The 24,692-nt window shown below is 41.7% G+C and overlaps 1 protein-coding gene across 2 annotated transcripts in view; it reads left to right on the plus strand.

Moving 5' to 3' along the window:
• The window catches only part of CLDN10 (claudin 10), a 140,309-nt gene that overhangs the window by 95,660 nt on the left and 19,957 nt on the right, over nt 1-24,692 (plus strand). The window contains exon 1 of one of the 2 annotated variants that reach the window (XM_007960699.3): nt 18,971-19,278. The exons of the other annotated variant lie outside the window; for it this stretch is intronic. Within the exon in view, the coding sequence (XP_007958890.1) occupies nt 19,059-19,278 (220 nt within the window). The 5' untranslated portion in view covers nt 18,971-19,058. Of the gene's footprint in view, nt 1-18,970; nt 19,279-24,692 lie in introns of those variants that run through there. 2 annotated transcript variants of the gene reach the window in all.

The raw sequence follows: 24,692 nt of genomic DNA on the forward strand, positions 1-24,692 counted from the left end.
CACTTAAGATTTATACATTTCATTTTATGTAATTTTTACATCAAAAGAAAAATTAAATATCTAGCTAGTGATATGCTTGCTGAAGGATTTAGGAGAAATTGTGCTGAGGCCTGCAATTTATTTTAAAATATTCCAAAAAAAAAAAAAAAAAAAGCAAAAAACGAGGGATAGAGGGAGGGAGGGGGGAAGAAGAGAGACAGAGAGAGCGAGAGAGCAAAGCAAATAAAATGTTTATGGTAGAATGTAGGGGTTGGGTATGATATACGGGGTGTTTACTGTAAAATTCAACATTGCTATATATTTATAAAGTTTTACGAGAAAATGTTGGGGAAAACGAAAGTAGATTTTTAGAAGAAAGAACCAGTTTTCAATAATCTTTAGATATAACACTCCCATAATACATTTGACAGAATTATTTTCCAATGGGACTATTTGATAATAAATTACTAATTTGTTCAATCCATTAAAAAAATAAATCACGCTGGTATCTTGAGTCTCTTCTAGTAAATCTATGGGTATAAGAAGGTGGAGGGGAAAACCTGTAGGTCAAATAAATTAGGAAGTATTCATTGAGCTTTTACTATCTGCCTACTCTGTGGGATACAGAGACATCCAAGACTTAGTTAGATCTCACCTGCAGGGGCCACAGTCTCACTGGGCAGCCATGAAGAATGAAGCAAAGGTCAGGCCTGCGGGCAATGCAGGGTAAGGATGAGGACCCACATGCTCAGCAGCACCTTCAAGGCCCCAACCCTGCTTCTCCCCTCCACTCTGATCTTCACTCTTGCTCCCACCACAGGTCCTTCTACCCAGACTTCTGGCTCTGTCTGCCAGACTCTCCTCCCTGGCACCAGGCTTGAGTATTCTGCCTCGTTCACTAAGCCTCGGCCCTCACCCGTTTCCTCAGGGACATGCTCCCTGACCCAGAGCAGAGATCACCTTCTTTGTTATACCGTTTCAGAGTACAGTAGTGCTTTATTAGACAGCGTTTGATTCAGTTTATAATTACATGGTCACTGAGGGATCGTTTGGGTAATGTGTGTCTCCCCTACTAGATTTTCAGCTCCATGAGAAAAAGAACTGTGTTTCCTTTTTAATTCTCATTACATCCTCAGCAATTTAGCAGCATCTGCTATGTAGAAGGTTATATATGAAAACACACAGAAAGCATTGGGTGTTTTTTTTTTCCTTTAAATAGGAAAGAAAACAAAGAAGAAAACATGGTTATAACCATATGAAGCTACTGCCAGGACAGTATGTTAATAAAATAAATTTAAGAAAAGGTTTGTTAAAATCAAAAGAGGAAAAATATTTGTAGAATTATAAAATCTTATAATTGGGAAGGGATATTGTGGGTCCTCTGGTCCACCTAAGCTTAACTGTACTCCTGTCAAATTTATGAATATCTTCAGTAGATATCTTTAATTATTTTACATTTTTAAAAATAACTTTTTATATCAAACTGTTAAAAATTTGAAAAACCAAATCAATTCTTCATCTTCAGAAACTGATTATTATATAAAGCATTTAGTATAATGTATGATTCACAGTGATAGTTATAATAACTACTATTAGTAGGAGTATTACCAGGAAACCTCTAAGTTGTAGTGCATTATTTTGATAGGAACTTGGGTTTTGGATCATTTAAAAAAAAAAGGGGGGGATTAAATTATAACTCTGCCTCTAAATGGCAATACATCTTTGAGCAATTTGCCTAATATCTCCAAACTTCAGGGTTTTTCTCCTGGCATTCAATAAACGGTAGCCAATCATGGTTATAATGTAACAACAGCAGTGAGGATGAATAAGAATCTGTGTTTATTCTCAAAGCGCTCACAGCTCAGCAGGGACGTGGATAGAAATTCCGATTCTGCGCAGTAAATGCAGCAATGGAAGCATGCCACCAAGAATGAGAGAGTGACTCTCAGGCCTGGTCTACTGGGGGAGGAAAGAGTTTTGTTTAAAGAGTAATTAAAAGGAATTCTCCAGGCTAATTAAGCAAAAAAGACATCCTGGGTGGAAGAACACTGCCATGCGTGCTTGCTGTGATCCAGCAGAGTATTCCAAGGTGGGGCATGGCAGGAGATGGGCTGAAGATCCTGGGATACCTTTCGTGTCATGATAAAATATGCGGATTTAATGCTGCAGGTAGTGAGGAGCCCGTGAAGGGTTTTAAAGTGGTAGAGAAACAATCAGGCTTATCTTTTAGGAAAATCAGCTGGGGAGTCATATTAGAAGGAGTGAGCCCTGGGGCAGGAAGACTAGTCAGGCTAGTGGACAGAAGAGGTGATGAGGGTCTGAACTGGCAAGAGTAGTGTGGGCCTAGAGAGGTGAGAATGACTCATGGCAGTTCAGAAAGAATGTCAACAAGATTGAGTGATGAAGAGTACAGAGGGAAGAGAGCCATCCAAGATGACTCAGGAAGACTCATAACTTGCTTGGCAGACTGAGTGGGTAGACAAACAAATATGGTTCATGGTTCAGTGGAGAAAATACAGAAGGGAGCTGTGGGGGAGGTGGGGGTGAGAGGTTTAGTTGTAGACCTAATTGAGGTCTCTATACCTGTAAGCCACCCGGAGAAAGGAGAAGATGTCCCATAGGCAGGTCCTGGAAATCAGAAGAACTGATTCTGCGTCAGAGAATCCCATTATGGAGCCACCAGTTGGTTCAGGGAAAGAGCGTGATGTGAAAAGGGATTAGTGCCACGTATAGAATGCTGGGGATACCAGCCCATGAGGAAACATGGAGACGAATTGTGGAAGAGGCAGAGAAATCTAGGCAAGAATGGGGCTATGGAAGTCAAAAGAAGAAAATATTGCACAAAGAAGGAACTGAGCAACTGTGTAAAAGGTACAGAGAAAACAAGATAAAGCATGGGGTCTGTTCACTAAATCAGGTAGCACAAAACCACTTGTCTCTTTTGCCTATGATGTTTCAGTGGAAAGGGAAAGATAGCAAAGATGGCAGTGGATGGAGAAGTAGATGGATGGTGGACAGAGAGACTGTGATACCGTAATAGACAAGTCTATTGAGATGGTCAGTTAAAAAAGAAAAAATGAAGAATATGTTTAAAATGTCCCCCATGATATCTTTAAATACATTTGTGCATTTTCCTAATTTGGAAAAAAAACAAAACAGTCCTTAATATCTGCTTCATCCAAGCAGAAAGATCACCTGAGGTCAGGAGTTCAAGACCAACCTAGCCACATGGTGAAACTCTGTCTCTACTAAAAATACAAAAATTAGCTGGGCACGGTGACACACACCTGTAATCCCAGCTACTCGGGAGGCTGAGGCAGGAGAATCGCTTGAACCCAGGAGGTGGAGGTTGCAGTAAGCTGAGATCACGCCACTGCACTCCAGCCCAGGCGACAGAGCAAGACTCTGTCTCAAAAAAAGAAAAAAGAAAAATCACCCATGGGACAATTTATCCTTACCCATACAAAACTTACAGCCTCAAGAGGAAAATGAGCTTGGACCACTGTTTTCTAGAGAAAATTGGTCCTAAAAATCATTACTTTGTAATGATTGGCACAGTTTCCCAACATATCTTGATTAAAAGAAAATGATAGATTCCTAATTTGAGGCCCTTCATAGTGCCATCTTTGCGTCACAGTTGCAAAATCTTCACCTTCTAGGTCTGTTAATGTTGGCTTTGCAATGTCCTCACATCTGTCCTTTCTCGTCCTTTCCCACGGTCCTTACAATAAAACTGTTTATTTTTAAACAACTACATGCCTTTTTTTAAAAAGTTCACATTGAAATGTCTTAACAATCGTTATCCGAAAGAGGGCGCAAATTTCTTATGAAATATAGTGCAGTATTTTACAACATGGCTTTGCTGCTAGTGGTATTTAAATTTCACAGCTGTGGTAATTTAATGCAGAAACACTAATCCTGCAGCATGTGCATGTGAATTCTGTTCTGTTGTGTGTGTGCTAATTAAGAGCCTTTTGCTTCTTCAGAGGAGTTTCAGAGAAGAGCTAAGCCTTGCTGAAGTTAAGAAGTAAGTTGAAGCTAACATTTTTCTATTCTGGGTAGCCAAATCAAATTAAGATAGAATATTTTAAAATTAAACATTAAGTGGGTGGGGAAAAAAAAACCACTCTGTTTACAACCTTCTAATTTTAGGATGTATTTCCATTCTACCACAGATTAAAGAATGCCTAATGAAGTTAATATAATTCAGTCTTTGTGTGGGGTTGGTTAATAGCTAATCAGTTTCGGCAGGGGGGTTATTGGTTTTTTGTTTTGTTGCCAGAGCTGGAAACATTCATAATTCAATGAATGCCCAGTATGCACAGCTCTTCTTGCGTACAGGAGGCAGTATGAATTGCGAAAAGAGGGAATCAAGTGGATTCCGGTCTCAGCTATTCCTTTAGCTTGAGTCCCACCATAATTTGTGTACGTTTTCTGATGGGGACCATATGCCAAAGAGGTGCTGAAGTAGAATTGGGTGTCATAAATATGAACTGTGCAAATAGAAGGAAGTGCAAAGAGGAAACCATTTTTGAATGGTAGTAATGTACCACAAGTCTCCGTTACTGAACAGAAATTCATTTAACCAAATTCTGCACTTGAAATATATAGATTAGGGCACAACTTCACTCCACAGAACGGCATTTCCAAATCTGAAGTCCTGTGCTTATTCTTGCTTCTGTAACTGGCTTGGATTCCAAATTCCAGGGTTTTCATCACACCTACCTGCCTGGTAATTTGCTGGGGTGCGGTAGCCATGAACTACTCGTGAGTAACACTCACTCACCTGTAATTCGGATTGGCTTCCAGACCCTAAAAGTGAAACCAATTATAAGTAGAGAATCCCTGAAACTTTATCTGCCAATTGATTAGCACTGGTGGCTATCAACTAGAACCCAAAACTACATTCTCCAGTGGCAACATACAAACAGCACTAAATGAGGGCAAATGCAGAGCTAAATTCATAGTCCCTTTTTATGTACCAGTCTAAAACGACATTGCCAAGTAGATCTGCAGAAATTTTTGATAGAGAACCAACATGACAACAAGAGCCAAGCATTATTTCCAGCTTTCATTTGATTACAAATCTGTGACCCATTGACTTTTTTTTTTTGAGGCGAGTCTCTCTCTATTGCCCAGGCTGGAGTGCAGTAGCAGAATCTTGTCTCACTGCAACCTCCGCCTTCTGGGTTCAGGCGATTCTCCTGCCTCAGCCTCCAGAGTAGCTGGCACTACAGGTGCCCACCACCACGCCCAGCTAGTTTTTTTTGTATTTTTAGTTTCACTATATTGGCCACGCTGGTCTCGAACTCCTGACCTCATGATCCACCCACCTTAGCCTCCCAAAGTGCTGGGATTACAGGCGTGAGCCACCACACGCAGCCAACAAACTGTTTCTATGAATTACCAACGAGCATTCATACCTCCTCTCCATATATGATGATAGAGTGATATCAATTGATTCATCATATTGGTTTCCACTTGTCAGTGGCCAAACCTACCCTCATCGTGCACCCCATGCGACTGCAAGGTCAATGTGTGTGTTCGCTCTGAAATCCTCACACTGCATCTTGGCCAGCTTCCTCCTTTCCTGACTATAAGATCTGATCTCTTCTTCTATAGGGTAGAGTCTGGATCACATTTTGTTTTCTGGATTTCTGAGGCCACGACTCCTCCTCTTCCTCTGCCTGCTTCTATAGTCAACACCATTGTTCTGCTGTACCACCTTATGGCAACAATCCTAACACCTTAGATTCCATTCCTGTAGACTCCACAGAGAAGGCGATTTTTAAGTACCCAAGTTGTTTGACAATGCTGAACTTCGTAACATTTCTTTTTTTTTTTTTTTTTTTTTGAGATGGAGTCTCCCTCTGTTGCTCAGGCTGCAGTGCAATGGCACAATCTCGGCTCACTGCAACTTCCACTTCCTGGGTTCAAGTGATTCTCCGGCCTCAACCTCCTGAGTAGCTGGGATTACAGGCACCCGCCATCATGCCCGGCTAATTTTTGTATTTTTGTAGAGATGGGGTTTCACCATGTTCGCCAGGCTGGTCTTGAAGTCCTGACCTCAGGTAATCCACCCACCTCAAAGTGCTGGGATTACAGGCATGAGCCACCGTGCCCGGCTGAACTTTGTTACATCTCTAAAACATTTTATAGCTCTCCAAGAATAGAAACCAGATCAAATGTTTGAGGACAGCAATGTCAAAGTAGAGGGTAGAAAGGAACTTAAGTCACTGGACTCTTAAAATAACACAGAAGAAAACGTGAGGATGCTGGCATTACAACTGAATTTTGAACCTGTTTTCACCTTTAATATTTATACTGAGACATGTGGAAATACAATATCGTTTCAATATGCCTTCTCTCAAATGATCACTTTTTAGTTAGTACATGACTAAAAGGTTTGCTGTATTCATTGGAGTAAAATTCACGTTCTGAATTAATTTGCTTAGAAGATGAATCTGATTTTATAATAAAAATTTTAAAGGAGTCAATTAGAAAAGTGCAGCTAGAAGAAAGTTATTGCATTATTTAAGGGCTTGAATAATATATAAAGGTAAGTTAGTAATAAAAAGCTAACTACAAGATGGCTTTATTTCTTATTGAAACTGTATTTTCTACCTTTCCAGTATATTGTCCTGAGAACACTTACATATTCGTTTTTTTTAGAAAAACTGTTGAATAAAGAAGGCACTCATTATTTTCAGCTCCCATAGTTATAATTCTCATTTCCATAGAAATTTGCAGCATCCCATAGAGTACAGTATTTTATTCAGCTTTCAAAAGATCATCTTGACCCTTTAACACATGTTTACTTTTGGCTGGGCAAGGTGGCTCACGCCTGTAATACCAGCACTTTGGGAGGCCGAGGTGGGAGGATCACCTGAAGTCAGGAGTTCAAGACCAGCCTGAGCAACATGGTGAAGCCCCTTCTCTGTCAAAAATATAAAAATTAGCCTGGTGGGCTGGCATGCACCTGTAATCTCAGCTACTTGATGGGGACTGAGGCAGGAGAATCGCTCAAGCTGGGATGTGGAAGTTGCAGTGAGCCAATATAGCACCACTGTACACCAGCCTGGACAGCAGAGCAGAGACAGACTCTGTCTCAAAAAAAAAAAAAAAGTTTACTTTTAAGAACTGCTTACATTAGTTACAAAAGACCACTTTTTAGTGGTTAATATGCGTTAAATAGCAAATACTTGGCATATATGCATTCTTTGAAAATATCAGACAAAAAACTAAACAAAAATTGCATGCTAGCTAGTGGCTCTGACTGGGAAATGAGAAGTAATGTTAATTCTTAACGTTGGCTACGTTTGTCACCTGTAAAATATGATCAAGCTTGTTAGTCTAACTTAATAGCTTGAGTAATTGACATAGGGAGGGTAGTTTTATTGGGGGTTGGGGGAAGACATTGTTTTTTTCCACTGACACTGACGATACCAGTTTACTACTATGTGATACTTTTTGCTTAGAACTGGAAGAGATAAGTAGTGTTTTTCAAGTTTTGAGGTTTGGGTGTTCGGCTCTTGTGGATGTGTCATGTTTAATAAAGCTTGTTCACAACTACTGGCGTAGGAAGTGGCTTGCAGTTAACAAGTATCTGACTGGAACACCGGGTGGAATGACCACGTGGCCCAGTGGCCCAGTGGCCCAGGGCCCACACTGAGAATTCAGCAGCTGTGCGTGCTAAATCTGGCTCCGTCATTAACCTGCCGAGGAACCTTCTACAAATGCTTAATTCCAACCATGAAAGTAAACATAGGCACCAATGCCTGAGAATAGTTGTAAAGGAAAGCAGACCTTGTGCAGAAAATAAATAGAACTCGTCTGCCTTTCCTTTGTAACACTTGTTGGAGGCAGGGAGGAATTCAGAATGACCAGGCTGTAGGTTCCTGTTCTTTGCTTCTAATTAAGAGGCAACTATACGCAAGTGAGCATAATTAGGAGAAACTGGGGCAGCTGGGGCAAGTATGGGCAAAACTTAAGCCAACTTTGAGAACTAAAGGGCAAATCTCTGGAGTGCTGAGAAAGAGATTTCTCCGTGGTTCTGTCTCTTGCTAGTTGCATATGTGTACAATGACCCCATCACACTCTGCGTCTGAGCCTTCCTCTCTTTCTAGTTTATTTCCTTGTCTCTCCCATTCCTTGTTTTTCCTTTGTTTGCACTGTCTGAAGGGGAGGAGGAAACAATATTCTCCCATTGCATTTTTTATTTCCTTCCTCTATCACTAGAGCTAGGCAGAGCTTTTGAGACTTCTTTCGACACTCACTTTTTAACCACACTCACTTTTTAGACGGGAAAAATGGGCCCAATCACATGTAAATATGAACAGCAAGGTAGTGACAGCTAGAACAGATGGCAGGTCCTTTAAATGCCAGTTCAGTGCTATTTCCATACATTGCACCCAAGTTTAATGATTAAGAACAAACAATAACACTCCCAAGGCTGAATTGACCTTATATTTTTCATATGTAAAAATGTATTCTATGTTTGTTACTTCACAACTGTGTTAGTCCATTTTCACATAGCTATAAATATCTGAGTCTGGGTAATGTATAAAGATAAGAGGTTTAATTGCTAGGTTTTGCAGGCTGTACAGGAACATGATGCTGGCATCTACTTGGCTTCTGGGCAGGCCTCAGGAAACTCACAGTAATTGTGGAAGATGAAGTGGAAGCTTGCATGTCACATGGGCACATGGCCAGAGCAAGAGCAAGAGAGTGAGGTGGGAGGTGCTCCACACTTTTAAGTGACCAGATCTGATGAGAACTCATTCACTATCACAAGAATAGCACCAAGGGGATGGTGCTAAACCATTCATGAGAAATCTGCCTCCATGATCCAATCACCTCCCATCAGGCCCTACCTCCAATACTGGGAATTACAATTCTACATGAGATTTGGTGCAGACAGATCCAAACCATATCAGCAACCACAGGAGTTAGGGCAGGTGGAGAATGTGACAGCATTTAAACACCATTATTTCATCTACATGGAATTATGTGATGTAGAGTATGAATGTGCATACTTTGAAATTCAATGTGATTTTGAAATATATCCACAAGTGTGGTTCATCTTTGGCCCAGTTTGGCCAGAAATAAAATACTGCACTGGAAATATGTATGCTACATTCACTAAATAATTTAAAAATGAGAGTTAAAGGTCATAATCATAGTTATGAACATAGAGGCCAAGGCGGGTGAATCACTTGAAGTCATGAGTTCAAGACCAGCCTGGCCAACATGGTGAAACCCCATCTGTACTAAAACTACAAAAATTAGCTGGGCATAGTAGCACACGCCTGTAATCACAGCTACTAGGGGGGCTGAGGCAGGAGAATCTCTTGAACCCAGGAGGCAGAGGTTGCAGTGAGCTGAGATGGTGCCACTGCACTCTAGCCTGGGCAACAGCGCTAGACTCTGTCTAAAATAAATAATAATAATAAATACATGTATTATTATATTATAAACAACAAATACAAGTTATGACCATAGCAAAAAAAAAAAAAAAAAAATCATAGTACAAGCCCACATTCACATTTGTCCAGTGAGAGGTAAAGCAAACACCAGTATATATGGAAATTTAAAATCTGCCCTTTAGGCTGGGCATGACGGCTTATGCCTGTAATCTCAACACTTCGGGAGGCCAAGGCACATGGATCACCTGAGGTCAGGAGTTTGAGACCAGCCTGGCCAATGTGTTGAAACCCTGTCTCTACTAAAAATATAAAAATTAGCCAAGGGTGGTATTGCATGCCTGTAACCCCAGCTACTCAGGAGGTTGAGGCATTAGAATTGCTTGAACCTGGGAGGCAGAGGTAACAGTGAGTTGAAACGCGCCCTTGAACTTCAGCATGGGTGACAGAGCGAGACTCTGTCTCAAAAAATAAAATAAATAAATAAAATCCACCCTTTTGAGAAGTCTTCTGCCCTGAGAGTGAGAGTCAACCAGAGCTTTTCAGGTGCTAAGTAACAAAGAATGGTGCCATTTACAATAGGTGGAAGTGTGGAGGTACATAACACTTAGAGCTTAGCTTGACTTTCCCTAAGCCAATGAAATACAAGAGTCTTGAAAGTCAAAAGTAATTGGCTGTTAGGAAAAAGAGTATAAGAAACTGGTGAGTCTAATCTGTGAGTGAAGTTACCATACACCTATTCCAGGTAGCAAAACAGACTAAAAGAAAAAATACTGCATTTTCTAAAATTCATAAAATTTCCCAAATTCATAAAATTTAAGAATTTAGGAAAATGCAGTATGTTTTTCTATTAGTTTGTTTATGAATTAGGAAAATTCATAAATTTCATTCCTAAAATTCATATTTAGGAAAATGCAGCATGTTTTTCTGTTCATATTTTCTATTAGCTCATGTTTTTCTATTCATTTCATATTAATATTGTGTGATTCCAAACTATCTGTAGAAAAATTATTTAGTGATAAACATTTATATGCATATATGCAATCCATTGTAAAAGACGAAAAAAGCAATTATTTGAAGATTAATTTAATTGTTTAAAGTATGAACTGACAAAGCCTTATATTCATAAGATTTTAATTTGAAAGGATATGACATTCCTTCTTCATGTTAGAAGATTATATTCAAAAGAGCAAATAAAAATTAGACATTTACAGTTTGTTTTCGAGAGTTCATGCTTAACATTCTACCAATATTAAGCATATATCCTTTTTTGACTAATAAAATTAAATTCAACAACATTTAGCAAATGCCTATAGTATACCCAGTTCTATAATATCTATTCTTTAATTTGTTGAATCCTCTCAATCACATCTGGAAATTAATATGAAATAATAAAATTTTATTATTTGCTTTTCTCCTCTACAGTATATGAACTCTAGAAACTCAAGAATAAACAGAGTATCATTCAGGTTGCTTAACCAAATTTCATTGGCTGCTTTATTTAGCGTGTCAAAAAATTACAATATAATCTTTCATATGGTGTTTTGATTGGAAATAAAACATTGCTTAACTCTACAGGATTACATATATGGATGAATTGTATGGTGGGAGGCAGCTGACATAGGGCATGGTGGTTGTCAGAAAGATTTATGCCAGAAATTCTAGAGGTGTGGCAGTTATGATAATACAGGAAAAACATGACATCAACTTTGTTCTTTAGATCTTTTTCTTATTCTTCACAAACCCTAAATCAAACATAGAAACAGCTATTGCTCTGAACCACAAAGAGAGGTGTGTCTATTATCAGTCTGCCGTGTTATCAGCATACAATTCCATTGTGATTTCCTTTCTTTTTATGTTACTATTCAGAAGTCATGTATAGAGACGACTGCATGAACCTGAATCACAAAGCCTCCTAGTAATACACTTGTAAATATTTTATTGGGGGACATAAATATATCTTTGAGGAGAACCTAGATGAAATAGGGTAGTTTTCAACATTTTTTTGTAGATAGAGTCTCACTCTGCTGCCCAAGCTGGAGTGCAGTGGTGTGATCTCAGCTCACTGCAACCTCCAACTCCCAGGTTCAAGTAATTCTCCTGCCTCAGTCTCCCAAATAGCTGGGATTACAGGCGTGCGCCACCACACCCAGCTAGTTTTTGTATTTTTAGTAGAGACAAGGTTTCACCTTTTGGCCAAGCTGGTCTCAAACTCCTGACCTCAGGTGATCCACCTGCCTCAGCCTCCCAAAGTGCTGGGATTGCAGGTGTGAGCCACTGTGCCTGGCTCAACTTTTAAATATTATTCAAATCTTGCTTCTAATTCAGATTTTTCTTCAGCACCAAACTCAGATAATTTTTCAGATGTATACATTTTTGAAAAATATTAATAACATGCAAAATGTTATTCCAATTGATATACTACTTCAACATATGCTTTATGACCTAATGCGCATTAAGAAGTCATTTTTGAGTCCAGGCACAGTGGCTCACACCTGTAATCCCAGCAGTTTGGGAGGCCACGGCAGGCGGATCACCTGAGGTGGGGAGTTTGAGACCAGCCTGACCAACATGGAAAAACCCTGTCTCTACTAAAAATACAAAATTACCCAGGCATGGTGGCACATGCCTGTTATCCCAGCTATTCGGGAGGCAGGAGAATCACTTGAACCCAGGAGGCGGAGGTTGCGGTGAGCCAAGATCGCGCCTTTGCACTCCAGGCTGGGCAACGAGAGAGAAACTCCGTCTCAAAAAATAAAAGTAAAAAAGAAGTCACTTCTGGGTCCCAGTTTCCTCATTTGAAAATATTGAATTAGGTAACTTTTTTTTTTTTTTTTTTTTGAGACGGAGTCTCGCTCTGTCGCCCAGGCTGGAGTGCAGTGGCCGGATCTCAGCTCACTGCAAGCTCCGCCTCCTGGGTTCACGCCATTCTCCTACCTCAGCCTCCCGAGTAGCTGGGACTACAGGCGCCCGCCACCTCGCCCGGCTAGTTTTTTGTATATTTTTTAGTAGAGACGGGGTTTCACCGTGCACCGTGTTAGCCAGGATGGTCTCGATCGAATTAGGTAACTTTTTTAAGGTCCTTTTTAACTTCAGCATTCTAGAAATAAAAATGTATACCTTAGTTTGATGTCCTTTAAAATAACAATATTTTTATGGCTATTTAAAAACCATTGGTTTTTAAATGTTTTCACCAGAAAACAAAATGAACATGAGAAGGAGAGTCCACAGCACAGTAAATGATGCCCACTGCAGAACATCCCCAACTCAGGATGGCAGGGAAGAAGGGTGGGCGCTCACTGGCAGAACATTCCCATTCAAGTCACTGGGCCAGCTCCGTTTGGCTGAGAGCACGGGCCAGAGCTCAAAGCATGCACAAGACAGATTTAAGAATTCTCTAATGAACTCTTCTTACTGTGTGTGTGAACTCAAAGAAAAATGTTCCAGGCCCAAACTAACATAATGAATGACCCTTGCTCAGGACACCATTAAACAGCATATTATTGAACTTCAATTCACCTACTGCAAGATCTAGACATATACTGAAATGAAGTAAGGAAACTAGGTACCCTGTTCAAATACCTCGATTATAAACACAATTTTCCTGAAAATAAAGTTAAATCAAGTTATCCAGAATTGTCTTAATGCATTTTGTGCATGTTCGTTCACACACTGTAGATATTGACTATCAATATGAGCCACATGGTAACTTGGAATAAACTTTGCACCTGCTCTATCGTGAGGACCGGGGACAGGAGCAAGTATCTCCATTTGGTAACAGACACTAGACTGTATTGCTTCCCACTCCTTACACCTAGTCATTGAGAAAACCAAGGGATATGGAAATCATTCACTCTGTCCTCAGTGTCCTCTGCTCAGCTTCTCGTCCCAGTGCTGTCTCCCTCTGATTTCCCGCTTCTTCTCTCCTTTATCTTTATTTCTTGCCCCTTGCTTTTCTCTTTGCAATTTTTGTTCCCCTTACTCTCTCTGCCTTATAACTGGTCACTTCTTTCATTTATTTTTACTTTTTTTAGAGACAGGCAGGCTGGTCTTGAACTCCTGGCTCATGCTCCTGAAGAACTGGGACTACAGGTGGCTGGCTTTTTTTTTTTTTTTTTAAAGCGATGGGGGCTTTCCCTGTGTTACTCAGGCTGATCTGGAACTCCTGGGCTCAAGTGATCTCACTGCCTCAGCCTCTGGGGGCGCTGAGAGAGATTACAGCACCCAGCTGTTCACCCTTTTAAATTTTAACTGCCCTCCGGTTTTATTTCTCACCCCCCACCACCTTTGCTACCCTGGACTAACCTCTGCTCTGACTTCCTGGTTTCCCTCCCTCTGCCCTCACTCTGGGCACCAGCCCCTTCCGTGTTGGCATTTGACTCCACACTTTCTGCTTTCCTACTTTGAGATTTACAATACACTTCATCCTTACTTACTGCTGTCAGTCTGACTGATTAATACTACTTTTATGAAAAATGTAATTTTATCTCTTTAAAGAGACACAAGGAAATGAGAGGCATGAGTGAACTAAATAATATTCATTATTTACTAAGCATCTACTACATTCCTGTCCTTCATATACATTCTCTCTAATCCTCACAACGCCTTTGAAAGAAGCTGTCATTTAGTCCCGCTTTATACTTGAAGAAGTCATGCTGAGTGAGATTAGGGGACCTGCCCAAGGGCATTCAGAGGTAGAATTTTATCTCACATCTTTCTGGTTACATCATCTACCCTCTGTCCGCTATATCTCCCGGATTCTTAAGTGAATGAAACTACCATACTTTATCACATGTTTCTCCTAAACAGAAGGAAAAAGTGACAATAAGTCTACATGTAGAGATTTTAGATTTTCTCCATGCACTGCCTCCCACATACACATCTATACGGACGCCACCTTTAAATTTAGCAAAGGAGGGAGGCAGAAAGTGAGTGGGAATAAAACAGTAAACACACCAAAGGAAAACTGCTTCTCTCTCCTTGATGTTATCTGTGAATGACTGAGTTCGTTAGGAATCCTAGACTCAGGGGTTTTTGGAGTTGAAAGTGGTCTCGGAAGCTATCCAAAATAACTCCTCTGTTTTACAAAGGAGGGAGCTATAACTCAGAGACATAAAATCACTTGCCCAAAACATATAGATTAACATACTGCCCCGACCTGGGTGGGAGGTTAAATTGATATTCATCAAGTGCTTATGGACAAACACAATGTACCCAACCTGTCTACAAGCCCTGGAAGGTTCTAGCATCCCAGAGTGAGAGTCATTGCAGGCTTGAAGGGTATTCCTGTTGGGACCCAAACCGTACCCCTCCACTCAAGGGGCTCAAGAGGAGTCTAGATGATCCTAAGATAATTTAGAATTGGGAATGAGTGTGTTTCAAATGAATGCATGAAAAACAAATCCACAAGGTATATGGCACTGACTTGTAATAGGCCCATAGAAACATTCTGATGGAGTACGACTTCACAGGTTGCCAAATGACAAAATAAGGCAACTGTTCGTATAGTTATAATTTGCAAAAAACATTATATATATATACTATATAAATGATGGTGATGCAATGGTGAGAATAAGTGTTCATTCTGTAACTGTTCTAGCACTCTGTAGCTTTCATGCTAAGTAGATTACAAATATCACTGGATTTGCATAAAGCATTAAGATAAATGAAATGTTAGGGAAAATGGAAGGAAAAAGAACACAGATATGCTCTCTTAATATCTTGGTACCAGCATTAATGTCTTATTTAACACATTGTAACAATACTTGGCTCCTGGGCAGTTTTGTGTGTGTGTGTGTGTGTGTTTTTAGTTAAAAAAAACAACTGCCCAGGAGCCAAGTATCATCAGGAATTCAGTTTCTTCCCACCTGATTAGCAGCACGCCACCTCACTGGAATCTAGGAAGGAGCTAATGTATACTGAAACCAAATGTGATGCTTAGAAAATCCTTGAGCTATTGAAAGGCACACCTGTGTTGCTTGGTAGGTGTACCGAATCTCAATTAAGGAATTTCTGCAAATCTCCTGTTTAGTTGGCTAAACTGGTTTTCACTCCTACTGAACAACCCCAGGGTGGGGGGATCCTCTGTTTCTCCTTAATAACCATAATAAGCCAAAGAAATAATTTTCAATGCTAATTCCAGTGACTTAGACCTCAAAAGTGGAAAGGTACAGCATATGTTTCAGGGCATTATATGTCTTTGGGTCAAATTTATTAATTTATAGATCAGTTAGTAGTTCTCATATTGGAAAAGATCCACAGCTTTTTGTAAAGACTAAACTATTGTTAACTAAGATGTTACTTTGAATAATTTAGAGGAGGCAACCTTTTTTGATGTATTCACTTTTATATTTAAATTAAGAAGAGTCTGTTATGAAATTTCAGTGAACTGAATCCTAAAGAAAATAAGGAAGCATTTATCAGTCAAAAGTATTCTATAAATCGGTTTGCAGATTAACTGCAAAGGTTATTTGGGAACTGTATAATCTTAAAGCAAAACAAGCTATTTATCCATTACTACTTCTCAAAAATCTCTATTTGGTCCATTTTTATTTCTGGACATTCTTTTTTTAGATTATATGCTACTCCATAGTATCTTTAGAATTCTCCTGACTAAACTAGCTTGAGAAGCATAAGATATAAGACATTCTAAAATAAAAGTGTTTGATTCATTACATAATATTATCTAGGTATTGAAGAAAGTTAACATTTTTCATTCTTTGGTCAGGCACTTCATGGTCTCTAATACACAGCTTTCCACAGTAACTATGTAGTACATTCTAGGGAAGAAAAAGAAAAGAGTTTAGGGTTGTCCAGCCTCATAGAAAGGAGAAAGAAAAATTTAAAAAGTCCACAGGCATGACGACCCTAGTCTGTTTTAGCTGGCAAAGGAACTAATAGTGCTGCCACTTAAGTCTTAATTTATGGATTGTTTGTGGTGTTTCCAATCCCTTTTAAGTTGAAATTGTGTGTTGCAATCTCTACAGTAATAGAATATTTCTTTTTTCAAAGTTTTCAACAACGAGATTAATATTCTTTCTTCCTGTGATGCATACCACCATGTGTTATGCTAAATTAACTGCTTATACACATATACACAAAGCTCAACCAGTCAGAGCTGTGGTTCTCAGCCTGAGTACACCTTAGAAGTTTTGGAAATACTGCTACCACGGCCACCCCCAGAGATTCTGGCTTCACTGGTGTGGCGATGCAGCAGAGAGAGAAGAGTGTTCCAAGTTGGAATTCAGAATTTGTTTCCTCTGGATGCTATGTTGCAACGGTAATCTGGGTTTATGGATTTTTAAAGTATGATAGGTAGAACTACATTATATGTTAAATAAACTTTGAAGACTGGTTTAAAACACCAAACCATTCTTCAAAGTTCTTTCTTTAAAACAAACAATATGCCTTTGGATCCAAACACAGTGGAATTTATAGCCAACTAGGTGATAAATTAGGAAGTGCTGGAGTCTTAAAGGTCACAGCACTACACTTGTTTTGTGTCAAAAATAAGTCAGGGTTTTGTCTAGTAAAAACAAAGAAATAATCAATTTAGTGAGTACCTACCATGGGCAAGTCACAGTAAACAAAGGGACTATCAAACAAGGCCAGGAAATAAAGAATTAAATTTGTGTAATTTGTAATTTTGGAAAAATCAGTAAGAAATGTTATGGTTAATGGGTTTTTGTGTTTTTCAAATAGTAATTGGATCATAAATAGGCAGATTATTCAGAAAGGAATATGGCATAGAAATAATAGTGGAAATATGCTGGAGGGCAAAAAAACAGATGATAAAACACTTTTAAAAGGCAAGCCATACAAAAGAATAGAGGATGCTTTGTAGTCATTGCTCAAAGGTGACTGATTTGCATAGCAAGGAGGATGAGAAGGAAGAGGTTAGGAAGATACTTCTCAAACTTGGTTTTTAAGTTTAGCTTACCAGTGAACCTAACATGATACATCAGGACAAGTTGGGGTTCAGAGAAGAACAGTAGGGTAACTGTGTCTGCATCGTCACCCTTGTACCCATTCACGAAAGCCGTGGACTGTTAAGCACATAGAAGCTCACCACCTGCGCTGCTGCACGGCTGCAAGAGTAGGACTGACTTTGTGTTCTCAGAGCACAGATTACAGCATTTGGATAGACATTGAAGACAGACAGATTTGGGCTCAATAGGAAGAAAAGCTTTCTTAAAAGGGCTGTCAAAACACGAAAAAACACAGTAGATATTTTGCCATGCGCTGAACTGCAGGTCCTGAAGGGTGGAGCATGGGCTAAACATTATCTCTAGAAATAGACAGGATAATTGTTTTGAGTGTGGAGTGTGTCCTGCTGGTCTCCAGTGGTTCTTCCAATCTAAGTTTTGATGATTCTATGTCCAGCTTCCTCTCTTCTCCAGTCACCCTGTCACCTCTAATTTCACTGGGCACCCATTTGGTTTAAAAAAAAAAAGTGACAAAGGGAAATTAAGAAATTCTTCACATTGAACCAGAGTGTCTCTACCTAAAGATAGTGACACAGAGGGTTAATACGAGATTTATCACAGCAGACTGATTGGTTTTAGACCTTTCGTTACTTTTGGCAACAAGTGAACCCTGGAAGCTCATACCAAGAACTGCAAGAACTTTTAAGTGGACAAATAATAACCCCAGTGTCCTTGTTCTCTCATTTATGCCCAGATTTGTGGCTTCAGGAGCCAGAAGTACACCCTGATCGTTATGTTTACTTTTAGACAGCAATGAAGGGATGAAGGAATGAATCAGTTTATATTTTAATTAGGCGTGAGAGGTGGAGGTGGTTTAAAAACAAAAAAAAAGTCAAGATGGCAGTTTTGACTGGGATAGCAGCATCCTTTCATAGACCTGGGAGCTGGAATGGACCTACAGGGAAAATGTGTTAAACAAATGCCCTCTGTATAGTGCATTGGTATGAGTACACCAGCAAGATCAAGATTGTCAGGATGCCCCATCTGCTGCTATCTTGACTTTAGGCCTGTGCCACGCACCTTTTTGCCATGACTTTCCGCATACCACCAGGCCAAAAAGAACTGCAGAGTTTTGAGGGCAAGGCCGGTTTCCAGCCCAGAATCTGCACAGTGATCCCTCCTTGACAAGTCAAACAGAGTCACCCAAACAAGCGTGGCACGCAAACCTTTAGAGTTCAGCAAACCGAGGACTGAGTTGCCAAACCGTGTCCTTTCAGGGCACGCAAAAGGCTTTTCCTGCTCCGCTTCTACAAGGTAGTCAGGAAGCCAAGCTATTTGCCTTGGGTAGGGCTGGGTCGGGGTGGTGAGGTGGGGGCGCAGCAGGCTGTCCACACCCGGTGCCAGTCTGAACCTGAGCCGCTCCAACAAGCGAGCTCTTCTCTGCGGCCCTTCGGCGCAGGGGAGCGCAGGCCGGCCTTCCTCCCGCACGCGGGCGCTGGCCAGCTGCAGGTGGAGAATACGGGGAGCGACCGCCAGCCTTCTGAGCCCCTCACGGGCCGGGGCATGGGTGTGCCGGATCGCGCGCGCCCCCTGGCGCCGGGTCCGGTGGGCGGGGCGGTGGGCGGGGACAGTGGACGGAGGCGGAGGCGAGAGGCAGAGCCGCGGGGTTGGGAGTGCGGGGGTCGCGGCGCAGAGTGGGAGCGCGAGAGCGAGCAGGGCTGCAGCGGGCGGCATGGCTAGCACGGCTTCGGAGATCATCGCCTTCATGGTCTCCATCTCGGGCTGGGTACTGGTGTCCTCCACGTTGCCCACCGACTACTGGAAGGTGTCTACCATTGACGGCACGGTCATCACCACCGCCACCTATTGGGCCAACCTGTGGAAGGCGTGCGTTACCGACTCCACGGGCGTCTCCAACTGCAAGGACTTCCCTTCCATGCTGGCGCTGGACGGTCTGCATCCCCGCGGCCCCCGCCCTCGGCCCTCCCTCCTCGATGGCCAGCCCGCTGGGCGCCCTCTGGTCCCCAATACTCCCAGCAGGACCCCCGGACTGGACTCCTCTGAGGCCCGACCAGTCTCTCTCCACAGGGCCTCAGGGAGCCGGGGACGGTCCCTGGTGCCTGTCCTCTCCTGACGGCTGTCTCGCGGGGCGCCTGTTCGAGCCCGGGACCCCGGGAGGGGGGACACGCAGACAGGCCGGGGTTGGTGACTCCCGGGCGTCGGGGGATGGGGGAGCTTTGCCGTCCTGAGAGTCGAGGACGCGGCTGCCCCTCCACCCCCCATATCTTGGGGACTGCTGGGACCCACAGTTCATGCTGCGGGGACTTGTCTCCTCCACCTCCCCTACGTTCCCCGAAGGCTGGGTTCTGATGAAAACGGTGTCATTGCAAGCCAAATCCGCTTGTCCTGCCCTCCCTTGAGCCATTTCGTTGGTTCTTTTAAAAGTAGGCGGGGGTGGGGGTGCGAGGTTGGAAGGGGGAAAACATATCGCAGGGTTTGTTGTTGTTTCCCTTTAAAGAGCTTCTACAAACTTGTCCGCCGAGGCAACACTGCAAACACTTCCTCCGAGTTTTAGGAAAATAATAGCCCTTGCGGTGCCACGATGAGTCGGCAGAGGGTAGGGAATCTTGGGCCGTGCGAGCGTGGCGCCCGGGAGCTGACCAGTTCTGCATCCGAGTCCCCTGTGCCTGCTGCTGTCCTGGGTTATTCCTTTGTAGAGGTTCACCTGCGTCGCTCCGGTTAGGCCTTATGCTGGTAGCAGCTGGTGGATATTCACACAGAACTCTGGCTCTGTTGAGTTTCAAGACAACAGCTGATGTCAGCCCGGTCCCAGTGATTGCCCAAGTTCTAGGCTCTTTGCTTCCAGGATTTTACAGCAAACGGATCCCGGCAGAAACTTAAGAGGAGTTATTTACATTACGTATTTCTAGATTTCAGGTGTTTCTTTTTCTTTTATTACCGCACTTGCAGTTTTTGTTTACATAGCTGTGTAAATGAAAGAAAAGAATTGATTCCTCTAAGATGGGGTTTGCCACGAAAAGCAAACTGTTGCTCAACGTGGTATTTGATGGAACCTCCGTATAAGGAATACGCATCTAGTTTTAAGGGTGGCGCCCGGGTCCGTGTCCTGTTGGGTAAAATAAGCAGCCAGAACAGTGTTTATTCCGCCAGCATTACCGGTGAGTTTTCTGTGGTTTGTAGAGCACGCATCCAGGTAGATGAACAGGCATTCTCTTGTTTCTGTGGTTTATAGTCAGCAATATGTTACTGTCCTCTGAACACTCTTCTGTTGTAACACTCTTCTATTGTTCCCTGAGATAGTGCCAGACAGGTATGCTTCCTTCTGTAGGACAGCTGGGGGACAAAGGAGAGAAGGAAATAAATGCTCTATGAATATTATTAAGTGCAGAATAATAAAGTTTTCTCTTACGTGTCTGCAGTGAGAGTGGAGGTGGTACCAGACCTGTCTGGGGGCAGATCAGGGAGTGAAGAGGAAGTAGGAATAGTTGTCCTGGTTAGCTGGGAGGAGAGCAGAGAGGAGTGACATTTATATGTCATCCAACTTGCAAAATGGTCTTCCTGTGTGCTCATGTGACTAAAAAATGACTTTTAAAAACATAAATGGCATGACACTACCTACCGTTGTACAACACTTTAAAATTAATATATTTTTCCAAGTCAGTAGTTAATAGAAGTGACTCCGTATAACTGATGCATGGTATATTCATTAGACTGCATAAAATGGCTTAGTTAACCACGGATCCATTGTAGGCATTGGACATTTTCCAACTTTTCTTTGTTGGTGGTGCTTTACTGAAAATCTTTATATTCACCTCTTTGTATGTGTGTTTATTTCTGTAGACTCCATTCCACTGAGAAATGGTTTTGGAAGAACAGTAGAATACACGTGCATTTTAATATTCAGTTCGTACTGTCAAATTACTTTCCACTGACAGTGTATGAAAGTACCTGCTTCTCCACATTCTCACCACTCTGTTAATCCAGTTTTTGTTGTTGGTTTTTGTTGTTGTTGTTTGTTTGTTTGAGATGGAGTTTTGCTCTTGTTGCCTAGGCTGGAGTGCAATGGCACAATCTCAGCTGACTGCAGCCTCCACCTCCCAGGTACAAGTAATTCTCCTGTCTCAGCCTCCCAACTAGCTGGGATTACTGGCATGTGCCACCATGCCCGGCTAATTTTTTTTGTATTTAGTAGAGACAGGGTTTCACCATGTTAGTCAGGCTGGTCGCGAACTCCTGACCTCAGGTCATCCACCCTTCTCGGCCTCGCAAAGTGCTGGGATTACAGGTGTGTGCCACCATGCCTGGCCATCTTGTTATCACTTTAGTTGGAATTTCCCTTATTGCCATGGTCAAAATCACGGGTTATAAAAATGGTCAAAACCCGTCTTATTATATATTTACTGATCATTTGTTTTCTTCTCTTTTGTGAATTGGCGTCCATATCTTAGGCCCATGGTTCTGTTGTTTCTTTGTGGTTTTGATGATTTGTTCAGTCCTTGATTTGTGATGCAGGTTGCAATTTCACACCATTGTTTGTCTTTTAAATTTGTGGTGCCTTTTCTCATACAGGACTTTGAAATTTGTAATAGAATCATATTTATCAGCCTGTTTTTTGATGACTTTGCCATCTGTGGCTTAAGAGGGCATTTCTTACCGCAAAACAAACTTACTTTTCTGCATCTCTCAGAATAACATTTTGGAGGGTTAAATCGTGCAACTATGTTTTCCTGTGGAGGGGAGTTGATTCCCCCACCTGCACGTGGACGCTTCCAGGGTAGGGCCCCTCTGTTTGTCCTCTCTACCTTGCATTCCCAGGGCAGCCGTATCTGGTGGGTGCTGGTCCTGACATTGCCTTTGGAGAAAGTTGCCATGGTGACCTGAGTAGAACAGCCCTGCCCTTAAACCCAGGCATGAGCTCTAGATAGGGAAGACAATCCAGGAAGGGAGAGAGAAGGCTCGTGACTCTTGCCTATCTTGTGTTAGGTGGAAGAACTCTTGGAGTCAAACGATGAGGTCATTATTCTGAATTACCTTTTTTTTTTTTTTTTTTTTGAGACAAAGTTTCACTCTGTCCCCTAAGACAGAGTGCTAGGGCATGTTCTCTGCTCACTGCAACCTCCACCTCCTGGGTTCAAGTGATTCTCCTGCCTCAGCCTCCTGAGTAGCTGGGATTACGGGCACCCACTGCCACACCTGGTTGATTTTTGTATTTTTAGTAGAGACGGGGTTTCACCATGTTGGCCAGGCTGGTCTTGAACTCCTGACCTCAAGTGATCTGCCCGACTCTGCCTCTCAAAATGCTGGGATTACAGGCGTGAGCCACACGCCCAGCCCTGTATTTCTTATATAAAGAATTCTCTGATTCCCCTCCCCTAGGGGTATCATTGCCACTTGTTTTCCTTATAAGGAAAATGAGGCCTAGCAAAGCTATATGTCTAGATTTAATGTTATGCCATGTTAAGAACCCAGCTCTAATTTCTGCTTAGACTCCATTGTAGTATTATAATATGAAGGGATGCTTTGATGACTTTCGTACTACTCAGCAGACACCCATATTATTCATCCTGCGAAGGAGGTGCTGCTATCCCTGTTTTACAGATGAGAGAACTGAGCCTCAGACAGATTAGGTCCTATAACCAAGGGCATACCTTGGGTAAATAGAAGCACCAGAGGTGAAACTTTCGAGTTCCTGCCCTCCTCATACCACTGTTCTCTCAAAGGATTTGCAGAAGTACACAAAGCTACCAGGAAAATAAAAGTACATTCTTTTCTTTCCCTCCTAAAAAAAAAAAAAAAAAAAATCAACTAGCACAGGTGCTATTAGCAAATTGTCTCCACCAAGTGGATGTTTTCGTTTTTTGCTGATTTGCAATTGAAAATAAAGTACACATAATTTGGAAAACACTTAACTTTTAAGGAACACCTTGAAGGTTTCCTCCAACAGAGTTCATTAATTTAAAGTCGCTGTATTTTACTATTTGAAAATTTCACAGTTGAATGAGCTTGTGATTTCTGTTTATTGTTAACCCATACTCCTTTCAGAGTACCACTTGAACTTCAGCTGAGAATAATTTTCAGCCAGTTTGTTTTTAGTGTATGCCATCTATTTTTGCTAGTGGGAATGCTTGCTATTTCTCCCCGGAGAACTAACTATAAATTATACTTCAGAGAACTTCTAAATAAATATGTTCATGCCTCAGCACCTTAATGTGTTAATTAGCTATTAACAGTGTCAGTAAATTAGACCTGTCAAAAATAATGGCCTCCTTGACTAGGTTTTTACTACCACTTCTCCTGCTGGTGTTACTTGTAAGTTTTGCCCTCAGGAACTGTTAAAAAGCAAGGCTGTAGAGGTCTGCTTTGCAAAAGAAGAACTCTGAAAGGGTTTGTTGGAATCATCTTGGCTCTGATCTGTGGGTGCTATAAGGACTGGTAGCCTTAGAACACGGAGAATTTACAAATCTCAGGCTTACGAGCAACTCCATTACATTTATGGTTAGCAGGGGAGTTTATCCCCAGCTCTTTGCTCTCCATTTCAGAAAATCTGGCCAATGATTGTCCTTGTAAATTGCCTTCTTTGTGCATGCGCAAAATTAGCAAGTTATTGCTACTCTTCAGGCTGGAGAAAGGTACCTCACTTTCCAAATCCGGGTTCTGGTTGGCACAAAAGAAGGACCTGACCAGATCAGAATCTGCCCTGCCCACTTCTCCTCTCATGCTTGTGTCAAGAGACCAAAGCGGGTCTTGCTGCCAATACCAGGGCTGAGACAGGGCATCTCAGAGTGAGAAACTTGGGACAAATGTTATGAGTGGTGATTACATAAAGTTTAAAGACTACTGTTATTTTCCCTGTTGTATTAAGAATCAAATTGGTTGGCCTGGGATTCTACCCACTGTTTATCATCTGGGAAATGCATTCCGCGTTCTCAATGACCAGATTGTCGAATTTAACCTTTGGTAAATTCCTGACAACTTGCACTTTCTGTTTACAAAGCATGGAAGATAACTAACGGAAATGCAAATTAGGGTACATGCTAATGTTTCCTGGGAGTATATATAAATAGATGAGTCCCCCATTTTTTGTTTATTTAATGACTGCAGTCAGAGTCCGTTATAAAACCTCAAAATCAGAGATTAAAATGAATTTCACAAAAAGAGTGAAACCACACTGTCCGAGTAGCCCTGGTGGTAAGTGATGAACCAGTCTGGGTTGTCCTCGCAGGCTCTCTTGAATCTTGTAAGGGACTGACAGGCTTCCCCTCTCTGTCTTGCCTCTACTTGCTGTCTGGGCTCTGGCTGGGGAACTTGAGGACTGAAGTTTAAAATAGAGCTGGTTCAGCATTTG

The sequence above is a fragment of the Chlorocebus sabaeus genome, chromosome 3 (assembly GCF_047675955.1).
Source record: "Chlorocebus sabaeus isolate Y175 chromosome 3, mChlSab1.0.hap1, whole genome shotgun sequence".
Taxonomy (NCBI): Eukaryota; Metazoa; Chordata; class Mammalia; order Primates; family Cercopithecidae; genus Chlorocebus; species Chlorocebus sabaeus.